Here is a 12,741-nt window from a genome sequence, read left to right as displayed (position 1 = left end):
TCATGATTCTTCTCATTCTCTCCAGGACCTGGGTCCATACTAGTTTCTGCCTAGAATAATGTTCCCTTTTTTGTCTAGTTAACTCAGTTATGATTTCCCCTGAATGGCCTTTACATGCATTGACCCATTTAATCTCCAGGACAAGGCTGTGTGGGCGGACACTGTGTTTATGTGCCTGACTCCACCTCCCTCTCCTCCCCCTCTTTACTCTCTAGCCCCACTGGCCTTTTTTTTTTTTGTCCCTTGAACATGCAAAGTTCAGTCCTGTCCCTGGGCCTTTGCACATGCTGTTCTTCCTACTTGAAATGACTTTACTCTGAACCTCACAAAGCCACCTCCCTCTCATTGCACAGGTCCCAGCTCAAATGTCACCTCTGACGACTCCCCTCCTCCCACATGACATCCCCCTATTTTATTTTATTTTTTATTTTTTTATTGTTTTTGGCTGTGCCATGAGGTTTGGTGGGTCTTGGTTCCTGACCAGGCATCGAACCCGGGCCCTCAACAATGAAAGCATTGAGCCCTAACCACTGGATCACCAGGGAGTTCCCAACAGCCCCCTATTTTAGCTTGTGCATTATACGTGTTCAGACCTAATGTAAACTTATTTTTTAATTTGGTTTTGTGTCTTCCCCACTTAAAAGGTAAGCTCCTTTATATTCTTATTCACCGATGTGTTCCCCTTCACTGATTCATTCAATCAGCAAATATTTACTGAGCGTTTACTATGTGCCAGGCATTTTCAAGGCACTGTGGACACAGCAATGAAGAAATCAGAACAGACAAAAATCTGCACCCTCAAGATAGGCGGAGGGGATTAAGAGATACAAACTATTATGTATAAAATAAATACGCTACAATGATATAATGTACGGCACAAGGAATATAGCCGATATTTTATAATAACTTTAAATGGAGTATAATCTATAAATTATTGAATCTGTTGTATGCCTGAAAATTATATAATATTGTACATCAGCTGTACTTTAATTTTAAAAAAAATCTGCACCCTCATGGAGTTTAGATTCTCATCGATGGTCAAAAAATAAACAAGAAAATTATGTAAAAATGTGCACCAAGGCATATGATAATATATGTGATGGAGAAAATAAAGCAGGGAAACAGGGGATGTTAGGGGGAGGAGGGTAGCAATAGGATCTTTGGAGAAGGCCCCACCCAAGAAGGTGCCCCTAGAATAAAGGCTTGAAGGGGATGAGGTATGAGCCATGTGAATATATGTGTTAAGAGCGCTCCAGGCAAAAGAAACAGCAGGAGCAAAGGCCCTGAGGCAGGGGTGTGCCTGGTGTGTGCAAGAACAGCCAGGAGTTCAATCCACTGGGAGCAGGGCTTTAGGAAATGAGTATGCAGTGAGGTCAGAGAGAACACGGGGGGGGGGGGGGGGGGGACCAGTTCATGCAGGACCTTGGCCACCCTAAGCTCTTGATTTTCCTCCGCATGAGATCATGGTGGTTTTTTGTTTTTTTTTTTTCATGGTGGTTTTTGAGCCCAGGAATGTCATGATTTGATTTGATTTACATAGCTCCTGCATGGCTAACAGACCGTAGGGGGCAAGGGTGGAAGTAGAGGTCACTGTTAGGTGGTAGGCCAGGCATGAGGTAGCAACTTTAATCCAGGGAAGAGATGCAGCTCGGGGACAAAGCAGTGACAGGGAAGGTGAGGAGCGGTGGTCCTAGATCTGTCATGTAGGTAGAACCAGTGGGATCTGCTGACGGATCAGCGTGTCGGATATGAAAGAAAAGACAAGGGTCAGGATCAGTGGTCAGGACAGCAGCAATGTCCAGTAGAACTCTCTGCCCTGATGGAAACGTTCTAGACCTGCCCTGTCCAGTATGGCAGCCACCAGCCACATGTGGCCATGAAGCACCAGACTTGTGGCCAGTGCAACTGAGGAACTGAATTTCTAATCTTTAATAGTTTTCATAATTTAAATCGTCCCACCTCTGTGACAACAGAATTCATAGAGGCATGTGTCTGGGTATCCTTAACTAGGGATCACAGTCTCTTTGCTTAATTGACTAGGAGCTCCTGGAAGGCAAATTCTGCCTCTTAATTGCTTCTGTATTTGCAAACCTGGCAAAGTGTGTGGAATTCAATAGGAAATTGATAAATGTTTTTGTGGCCGATTGAATCAAAGAATGAATGAAATGAGATGATAGTGTCGGGTACATAGTAGGTGCTCTGTAATAACTGAGTGAAGAGTTGAGAAATTCCACCCTCAAAACAACCCTGATCCATGGGACTCCTATCACTATGTTCCAAAGAGGGAGTCCAGGCTCCGAGGAGGGAGGGTGTCCTGTCTAGTGTCAAACAGCTGGTACCCCAGATGGGGCCACGAGTTCCCAGTTCTCAACCATTCAGCCCCCTTAATTCTCAAAAAAAAAGAAAGAAAAAGAAGACGAACGGAGGAGGTAGGCTCGGAAGAAAATAAATAAAATTATTATATCCTAATCGCACAGTACAAATGGGGGTTAAATAAGAACAGGGAGAAATCGGGGGCCCCAGGACAGCATGTGGGGGCCCCTTCCCCCCGCCCCTAAAAACCCACACCCTGTTCAATAAATACCCCTCCCAAGAGACCCAGAATTACCAGCCCCCGAAGAGTCCAGGCTGAAGAGTCTTGGGTCGAGCCCCTCACTTCACAGAGGAGGGCAACTGAGGCCCAGAGGGTCACCCGGCAAGTTCGTGGTTCCGGGGACCCTGGTAGGTCTCCTCTGGCCGCCCCCGGACCCCCCTGAGCGGGCGCCCCGCGCACCTGGACTCACACCTGGACGCGGTAGCCCCCCGCTCGCCTCCGGCAGAGCCTCCGCACCCACACCCAGTAGAAGGTCAGCATGATGGCCCAGTAGCCCACGTAGGCGCCGGCCCCCGCGGCCAGGTGGCGGGCCTCGGCCGCGCGGGAGGGCCCGCTCCAGTCGGCCCGGGCCTCGCGCACCACGCTGCGGACCAGCCCCCCGAGCAGCAGCAGCGCCCAGAGGGCCAGCGGCAGCACCGGGACGTAGTTGGCGGCCAGCTGGCGGCGGCCTGACGTGCCCCAGCCGCTCTGGTTCATGGTCGCCAGCGCCAGGAACTTGGCGGGCAGGAGGCCGCCCATGTAGAGGGGCGCGTAGAGCGAGAGCAGGAGCATCCGCAGGCAGCCGCGCAGCCAGGCCGCGAAGGCCGCCTTGGCCAGCGCCACGCCCTGCACGCACAGCAGCACCCAGAGCAGCGCCCACGGGCGGCCCGCGTAGAAGAGCCGGAGCACCGTGGCCGCCACGAAGAAGGGGAAGAGGCCCGAGACCACCGCCTCGTAGGTCATCCACGCGTGGTGCCGGTGCCACCAGAGCGCGTTGTACAGCCACTCGCGGAAGTACGACTTGGACCAGCGCGTCTGCTGGCTCAGCCAGCGCAGGAAGGATGAGGGCGTCTCCGAGTAGCAGCGGGACCGCGAGGTGTACCTGGACGGGTGGGAGGAGGCAGGGCCGTCAGCGCGCCTCTCCTTGGGGCCCCCGGACGGAGAGCGGGAGCCAGAGATGGCCAGGGGGCAAGTTTTCTCGACCTCTGTGGGCCTCGGGGTTCTTGATGCCCACCTGCGTCCTTGGACTCTTTAATCAATAGAAATTGATAAAAGGCCAAAGGAGAAATTCCAGTAAGGCTTTACTGGGACTCCTGCTGCAAGTAACAGGTTCCCTGGCTCGCTGGGGGAAGGGGGAGGGGACACGGGGACGAGCTGGTCCCTTCCATGGGGTGAGGGTCGGGGCGGATCTGTGGGTGGGCTGGAGGGTGTAGCTTAGGTGGTCCGCCCACCCCTTTGGTGGTGCCGTGGGCAGGGATCGTGCGCATGCGCAGGACCCTGCTTTTGCTCCCCACACCTCAGAAGTGGCGGTTGAGTTTGGGCCTTTTTGTATCTTGTTGTTCATAATTTGCCCCAACTGCATATGTGTGCAGTTATTTTTAGTCTCTTATAGTTTCTTTGTATTTTGTTGCTGGAGGAGATGTTTGTTTAGGCGCAAGCACTGCAGTAAAGGGCCCCAGGTCCCAGGTCTCAGCCTGTCTCATTCTCCTATGTAAAATGGGGTCAATAATGGTTCCTACCTAATAGATGAGGATTAAACGCTAAGTGCTTAGGACCAGTACATAGTACTTGCTCAATAGATGATAACGACTACTACTATTTTTATTATGACTAATGTAACCACTGGCATTACTATTATCACTGCGGTATTACTAATGCTATCACTAATCTATTACGAATACTATTCTTGGCAGGCACCATGGTGAGGAACAAGCCGGGCATGGTTCCTACGCAGGGTAATCCATGCGTTAGAGCTTCTCAATGGAACCATTAAGCTCCCTTCCAGTGGCTCTGCCAGACATTACTAATCAATCCCTGCCCGGTTTCCAGCCCAGCCCAAGCAAAGCTAGAATCGCTTGTACGGAGCATCACCTTAGGTGGCCTCCAGCAGTCAGTTTGTTAGGAGGGGTCAAACTAGTCTATCCCCGCGGGCACTGTTTGACAGTGTCCAGTCTCCTTCCCCTGTGTCACTTGGCACCCTCAGCGGCCTCCCTGCTAATCCTCTTCCTCCCTGCAGTCTGTACTCAAAACAGCTGGAGGGATCCTGTTAGAGCAACATGCCACCCCTCTGCTCAAACCCCCTCCTCGTGGCTCCCTCATCTTAGTTCACAGTTCTTACTGTGGCGCACAAGCCTTTCATGCGCGGACACCTCCAACCCCACCCCCGTGGACTCTCTGTCCTCTCCTGACACTCTCTCCCTTGCTGCACTGTTTCCCGCCCATCCTTATCTTACCCTAATTTAACATTTCACTCCCTATCTGGAAACTTCCTGGCTTTATGTGTCACCTTCGCATGATCGTTATCTAATACACTATATGTTCTACTTACATATTTTATTTACCGTCTGTCTCCCCAATCAACGTAAGCATGAATTGCATCTCTTTTGTTTGCTGCTGCATCCCCAGAGCTGAAAACATTGGCAGCACTTAAAGAATATTTGTCAAGCGAATGAATGCCCGGGTTCCCTCGGTATACCCCGAGTTGTCTCTGGTGCTGTCACTGAGTCGAACTTCATAGAAATCCCTGTCCCCTGAACTTCACTGGTCTAGCCCATGCACCCCATGAGCCTCATTGAATCACATCTCTTCTTCCTGAAGCACTTACTAGAGTTGAGGCACTCCCCTCCTCTCCCACTTGAATCTTCTCACTCACTCTCTCACTAGTGAGATCCCACTCCGTTGATCTCTTTCTCTCCCCACAGATTGGGGTAATCTGTGCTCTCTGTGGTAGAGCCATCTTGCCACGTCCGAGGTTGTACCTTCTGGGTGGAATTCCTACCCTCACCTCGCCCTGCTTAGAAGAGTCCGCTGGGTCACATGGTTCAATGCAAATGCCCCTATGGTATCTTCCACTCTCCCCTAATGTCTCACTGGGTGTTCCTCCCTGATTCAACACAAAGGCCACTTGTGCTCCATAGGGCTTCTTTTCCTCTCCCCTAAAAGCTCACTTGAAATGCACTTTAGGTTTGGAGAGTTTCCAGCACACGCACATGCACACACATGTGTAGATACTCACTGGCCTCTGCACACATTCAAACACCCTGTCCCCTCAGCTTACTTGGTGGCATAGCCCATGCTGAGCATGCGGTTGGTGAGGTGACGGTCATCCCCAAAGGTGCAGTGGGTGCCCAGGAACTTCTGGTTGTACCAGGCCTCAAGGAACTGCTGCAGGAGGTTGTTCCTATATAGGCCTAGGTGGGGAAGGGGAGTACAGGAGCATCAGCCTCTGCTGTTGCCAACACCATCCCCAGCCCTAGTTCCAAACCACCTCGTCTCCAATCCCAACCCCATCCTTAATCATCTTAATCCCATTCTCAACCTGTCTCCAGTGACAACTCCAGCCCCAGTCCTGTTCTCAACCTCAAATCCTTCCTCACCCCCACACCCATCCCAAACTTGCCCCAGTCCTGTTGCTGACCCACACCCACTTTGACTGCAAACCCATCCCCAATCTCGCATCCATTCTCAGCCCCATCCGCTACCCATCCTCATCCAAAAACCCATCTCCAACCCTAAACCTAGCACCAACACTGTCCTTGACTCCAAACCCATCTCTTCCCCTTCCCCAAACCCTCCCCCTGCCCCAATCCCAATCCCCAACCATACCCTTTCTCCAGCCCATTCCCAACCATCCCCACCTCAAACTTCCAATCTTATCCCTATCCCCAGTTCCTGCCCCAGCCCCATCTTTGTCCCCAGTCTCAATCACGTCTTCAATCCATTCTGGCTCCCCTTCTCCCTTCCCTCTCTGCCCCATCCATGGCCCTCCCAAGCCCTACCCCTGCTCACCTAGGGGACCACTGATGCAGGACACGCAGTGGAAGTAGCTCTGACAAGCGCGCTCCACGTTGAAGGCCACCCAGTACCGCAGGCTGCTTAGGAAGCTGACCCAGGAGTCCAGAGGGTTAAGGATCCGCACGTCGCCCCCAACAGCGCCTACCCGGGGGTCCTCGTCTAGCACCTGCACCAGCTCCAGCAGTGCCACAGGGTCCAGCCTGGTGTCTGAGTCACAGACCTGTCAGGTGGAAGGGACCAGGGTCAGGTTGGAAATTGAGGGGAGGGCACCAAGGGAAGGGGAGCAGCCGGGACACTCTGCAGCCAATCTGAACACAACTTTGAAGTTTTTAGTCACTTTCTTTCTTTCTTTCTTTTTTTTTTTTTTGCGGTACTCGGGCCTCTCACTGTCGTGGCCTCTCCCGTTGCGGAGCACAGGCTCCGGACGCGCAAGCTCAGCGGCCATGGCTCACGGGCCCAGCCGCTCCGCGGCATGTGGGATCTTCCCGGACCGGGGCACGAACCCGTGTCCCCTGCATCGGCAGACGGACTCTCAACCACTGCGCCACCAGGGAAGTCCTTCTCTTCCTGGTCTTGATGAGGCAAGCTGCCATGAGTTCTATGATGGCAAAGAAACAAATTCTGCCAACAAACACATGAGCTTGGAAGAGGTCCCTGAGCACTAGATAAAACCCAGCTCCAGCTGATGTCATGACTGCAGCCTGATGATACCATGAACAGAGGATCCAGTTAAGCTTTGCCCAGACCCCTAACCCATGGAAACTCTGAGATAATAAATGTGTTTTGTTTCAAGCTGCCACATGTGTGGAAATTTGTTATGCGGCAATTAAAAAAAAATAAGGCAGTGCATTAATGAATGAACCACTACATTGAATGGATGAATGAACGACAAAATGAACAAATAAATCTCTATATTGAATAGATAGGTAAATGGATGGGTAAATGAACAAGAGAATCTCAACACTGAATGAATGAAGAAGGGAAGAAACAGAATGAACCAATCTCTACATTTAATGGATAAGTGAATGAATAAATGAATGAATGATCGCCATATTGGATGGACAGATGGATGCATGAATGAATGAGTAAAAGAAAGAATTTCTACATTAGATGAAGAAAAGATGGAATCTCTGCATTGAATGAGTGAATAAATAAAGGAATGAATGACCTCTATATTGGCTGATTAGATGAATGAATGAGTGAAGAAAAAAAGGACTACAATGAAAGAAGGAAGGGAAAGAGGGAGGGAGACATTCTATATAGAATGGATGAATGAATCTTTATGTTGAATGGATGGATAAATGGATGGATGAGTGAATGAGTGAGTTAAGGAAAGTCTCTGCATCAAATGGATGAATGAATGAAGACACGAGAGAAAGAAGGAAGAAATCTCTTCGTTGAATGGATACATGAATGAATAAAATGAATGAGTGACCTCCCTATTGGATAGGTGGATAAATGGTCGTATGAATGATTGAGCGAAGGAAAGAATCTCTCCACTGAATGGGTGAATGAATAAAGGAAGGAAAGAAGAGGTTCATTCTAATCTCTAAATTGAATGAAGGATCCGAGGGAAGTGGGATTCGGGGTGTTAGGGCCACGATGCGGTGCGGGTGCCTTCCACTCACCTGCACGTAGTCCACCGAGTCGCCGAGCGCCTTGAAGGCGGTGTACATGACCTCGCGCTTGCCGCCCCAGCGCTGCGCCACGCACACGCACCTGCGCGTCCTCACCAGCGCCTCCACCGCCAGCCGCCCGGGATCCTCGGCCTCCACCTCCCGGTAGGCGCCCTCGCCCGCCGCGCCCGCCGCCGCAGGTTCCCACGGCTGGTGGTAGTTGCTGTCCCACACGTAGGTGGCGGGGTCCTCGTCGGCGAAGACCTCGCGGAACATGTCGACCATGTAGAGGTCCTCGGCGCGGTTGCCGTCCACCACCATGAGGATGTGCAGCCGCGCACGCGGGTACACGAGGGCGCGCGCGGACACCAGGCACTGGCGCAGGTACGCGGGGTCCTCCTGGTATGCGGAGATGGTCAGCGCCACGCTGCGCGCCGTGGCAGCGTCCGGAGGGCCCCGCGCCGCCGCCCGCCGCGCCGCCGCCGCCACCCGCCGGTGCTCCAGGTACGCGAAGAGGCTCTGCGCTACCAGGTGCACCGAGAGGAAGGCCCCGTAGAGGCCGAAGGCCAGGAGGCCGTAGCGATCCGAGGCCAGCGGCACGCTGGCGGCGTAAGCCCAGGTCATGAGGCCCAGGATGAGCAGCGCGAAGGCGATGGTCAGCACCCTCCGGGCCAGGCCGGAGCAGTGGCGGGCTGCAGGGCTGGGCTTGGGCACGTCCTGCCAGGGAGAGGAGAGAGGGGATAGGAAGGGGAAGAGGGTCCTGAAATGCCTCCAAGGGGAAAGAACCCCCTCCCTGGGTTTTGTTTCCAGGCCAGTGATAACATACCCTTTTCGTAAAGAAAATCCCCTGGGTACTGCAAAGTTATTTTCATTAACGAAAATAAATGTGGCAAACAGTTATCGAGGCTGAATGCCTGCTTCTGTTGATTCTAATACATTTTTTTCACATTTTTAACAGCTTTTAAATCCACGAAGATTACACTCAGTGGAGTGTCACAGTTTAATTAACAAAGGTTTCCCGCCTCCTTCTTAGTGGCACAGAAAATAATGGTTCATCTCATAAAGGTTTCTTAGTGTTAAGATAATACTCGTAATACTAATATACATCTAAAAGAAGAGAATGCAATGTGCTATGCGCCAGGCAGTGCTCTAAACCTTTTATAGGAACTAACTTATTTGAATCCTCGCAACAGCCCTGTAAGGTAGGTACAATTATTACCATCCCCATTTTACAGATGAGGCAACTGAGTCACACAGAGATGCAGCAACCTGCCCAAGGTCTGCCTGGAAAGCAGAGAAGTCAAGTTTTTTGTTTGTTGCATTTAAAAAAATTGTTATTGCAGTATAGTTGACTTACAGTGTTGTGTTAATTTCTGCTGTACAGCAGTGATTCAGTTAAACGTATATATTCTTTTTCATATGCTTTTCCATTATAATTTATCACAGGATATTGAATATAGTTCCCTGTGCTATACAGGAGGACCTTGTTGTTTATCCATTCTATATAGAATAGTTTGCATCTGCTAATCCCAAACTCCCAATCCTTCCCTCCTCTCCCTTCTCTGACAAGTCTGTCAGAGAAGCCAAGATTTGAACCCTAAGAATCCAATCACTAAACCACAACCTTATATACTGGCTTTACTCCTCACGAGCGCCCCGGGGCACAGATAGTGTTTCCTGCTGCCACCATACAGATGGCAAAACTGAGGATTGATTAGCCAGGAGGAGTGGCTGGCAGGGCCAGGTGTCCAGTACATGTGGCTGGAACAGCTCAGAATCAAAGGGGAGGAGGTGCCTCTGTTTTCTCATCTGTAAAATGGGGGTTTAGCCCCTTCCATGTGCCAAACACTGCTCCATGGGTACAGCTTTTAGCCTGGTTCTAGTAACCGGTCAGTATTAGCAAGTATTATTTCTTCTGGAATCTTCCTTCTGTGTCTCTGCCTGAGTTTCTGGGGGTGGCCCAATTCATGCTGGGGATCAGCGAGATGGCTGGGTATCTGGAGCGTTCTAAACCCAACAACAGTCATGATAACACGTGTCGGCTATGGACGCACAACTCCACACGTATACTCACACATGATGAGAGACATGCAGAGCGTGCCCCCATAGGAAAACACTCATGTTCTGAAAGATGACTCCAGACACCTGCCCTTAGAATTTAGTGATCCTGAAACTAACCGACATCAGCCCCCCTCCACCACCACTGACAGCCACACAGATGAACTCCAGGACACATGCCCTTCAGCAGGAAGGAAAAACACCAGGAAGAGATGCCCAGGCGGCGACCAACACACAGACACCCACCCGTGGGTCTGGAGCAATGGGGCAGATGCAAGTTTCAGAAAAAAATAGTAACCGTTGAGACTGAACCATATGAAATTGCTATTTTCACCAGTCAAAGGAGACCGGAGATTGGCGATTTCATTTGGCTCGACTTCATATTTACTGAACACCTGAAAGTAAAACCCAGAGCCCCGTGTCAAGCAAAGACAGCTCTCCTCTCCCTTTCCTGGGCACACAGACGTACACGGATTCATAGCCAGGTCGACACCGTCAGGCCACATCTGACACGCGTGCAGGCGGGATGGTACACACTCACGGGGTCGCTGTCCGGCACAGGAGCACACGCGAGCTCCCCAGCACTGGCGGTTCCTCGCACACACGTGGTCACACACGTGCTGGTGGTCCCCCCCGCACAGCCGCAGTCACACACACACGCACTCACACACACACCTGTCTCATCTCTGTGGGTCCGGCGGGCCTCTCTCCTCTCCTGATGGCTGCTCCCCGAGTCTCTCTGCTGCCCGAGAGCTGGGGGGTGATTTGAAGAGAAGCGCGGGCGGGGGCGGGAGGAGGGGCTGACGTCAGGGCTGAGCTGGGCCAGGGGCCCTGAGGTCACGGCGGAGAGTCAGGCAGCCCCACCCGCTTCCCGCTACCACCCGCGCCGCGCCAGGCCTCCCTTCCCAGCGCCCCATCCTCGCCGCCCTTCTCTCTCCCGCTGAGCCCCCCCATCGCACCCCCTCCTTTCCCCGTCTCTCCCCTCGATTTCTTCTCCTCTCTCTCTGCTCTCGTCTCTCCCTCCACTTCTGGATTTCTCTCCATCACTTTCTTTCTCCCCACATCCCTCTTACTCTCACGACCTCTCTTTCCTCCTCTCTCCCGCGTGGCTCTCTCTTTCCCCCTCTCCCAGACCTCCTCGCCTCCCCCCTTCTCCTCCACCTCAGTCTCCGCACACACTGCCCCTCCCGTCGGATCCTCAGAATCCGTCTGGGATTGGGTTCCCCGGGGACTGGTGGTGGCCACTGGCAGATGCAATCAGATGCACACACGTGAGTGCTTGCGGGTGTGACTGTGTGTGCGCTGGCCTGGGAGGCCTTCTGTCTGGAACTGGAGCTGTGAGTGAACGTCTGGACGTTCCGTGCCTAATTGATTCGGGTCCACGTGCGTGTGCTTGTGTGTGTGTGTGTGCGCGCGCGCGCCCGTGGCACGAGCGCGTGCATAGGTGCCAGGGTCTGGGACATTGGGATTTGTCCCCTCAGAGCCTCCAGGGTAAAGTCAGAGTTGTTGGTCAGCTGTCCCCAGGGAGCCTGGGAAACTGAGTCAGAGCAAAAGAAGTGGACTCGCTCAGAGACCAAAGAGACAGGGGTGCTGGGGTGTCTGAGTCCCCAGCTCCTCAGGACTAGAAGACTCAGTGATAAATGTCATTGTTTCCATGCCCTTCTTTTCAGGATTTAAAGAAAAAAAAAATCTCTGTATCTAGTTCTTTCTCTCTGCTCCTCTTAGTATGAACTGATAACGTCTGTGTCTCTCCCTGTGTCTGTGACTCTGATTATGTATTTCTGTACCTGACCATCTCCTCTCTCTTTGTCTCTGTCTTTCTCTGAGTCTATCATTTTGTCTCTGTCTCCCTGGCTTCGTTTCTCTGTCCATCTCCCTGTCTGGTTCTTTCTCTCTGTGTTCCAGTCTCTCTCCTTGGCTTCCATTTCTAACTGCTTCCTTCCGGGTTTGTGTCTGTCTCTAAATTTCTGACTCTCCATCTCCTGACTTTCTTGTTCTGTGTCCCTCTTTCTTTCTCTCTCTGACTTTTTCATCCTTTTCCTCTCTTTTCTCTCTTCCTTCCTCTGTGTTTCTCTGCCTGTGTCTCTCTTTGTATACTTCTATCTCCTTCTTTCTGTTTCTATCTGTATCCTTAGCTTTTTATTTTTCCATGTCTCCCAGGTTCTGTTTCTCTGTTTCTCCCTGATCTCTCAGTGGCTGCCTGATTCTCCTTTCTCTGCATCTGTCTGTCTGTCTCTCTCTCTCAATCTCTCTCCTACCTCGGTCTCTCTGCATCTCAAGTGTATCTCTGATGCTCTATCTCTGTGTGTGTTTCTCTCTCTCTGACTCTCTCTCTCTCCCTCTCATACTGTTTCTCTCTGTTTTTCTGTCTCTAAGTCCTCATGTCTCCCTGCTGCTTTATCTCTTCCAGCCTGTTCTGGAGCTTTTCCCCTGAAAGTTGCCAAGTCCTCACTCCCTGGGTTTCCCAGGACAGGCAGGGTGTGCTGCGACCACACCAGGTTGGGTCTCTGCCTGAACCTGGCTGTCAGGGAGAAGAAGGCTAGTTCAGGGCCCCAGTCAGGGGCACCCCGCCCACCTCGCCAGGGCAGGGCCGGCCATTTCTGAGTCTCTGACGCCGTTGCCGGGAGCCTAGGCCACCGCCTGGTGTCTGGCTATGTCAGGATGATGGGTCCTCCAGTGGGAGCCCAGCGCAGAGTAGGA

At 52.0% G+C, this 12,741-nt stretch overlaps 1 protein-coding gene across 1 annotated transcript; it reads right to left on the bottom strand.

Moving 5' to 3' along the window:
- Positions 1-2,656: 2,656 nt before the first annotated feature.
- HAS1 (hyaluronan synthase 1) lies at positions 2,657-8,622 on the bottom strand. The gene is made up of 4 exons (XM_060130596.1): positions 7,996-8,622; positions 6,362-6,587; positions 5,631-5,763; positions 2,657-3,455 (listed from the first exon to the last, which is right to left on the bottom strand). The coding sequence occupies exons 1-4, from the start codon at positions 8,605-8,607 to the stop codon at positions 2,780-2,782; spliced, it is 1,647 nt and encodes a 548-aa protein (XP_059986579.1). The 5' UTR covers positions 8,608-8,622; the 3' UTR covers positions 2,657-2,779.
- Between the last annotated feature and the right edge of the window lie 4,119 nt (positions 8,623-12,741).

Source organism: Lagenorhynchus albirostris, chromosome 19 (assembly GCF_949774975.1).
Source record: "Lagenorhynchus albirostris chromosome 19, mLagAlb1.1, whole genome shotgun sequence".
NCBI lineage: Eukaryota > Metazoa > Chordata > Mammalia > Artiodactyla > Delphinidae > Lagenorhynchus > Lagenorhynchus albirostris.
The sequence above is the reverse complement of the archived record's forward strand: the minus strand, read 5'-3'. Positions and strand labels throughout refer to the sequence as shown.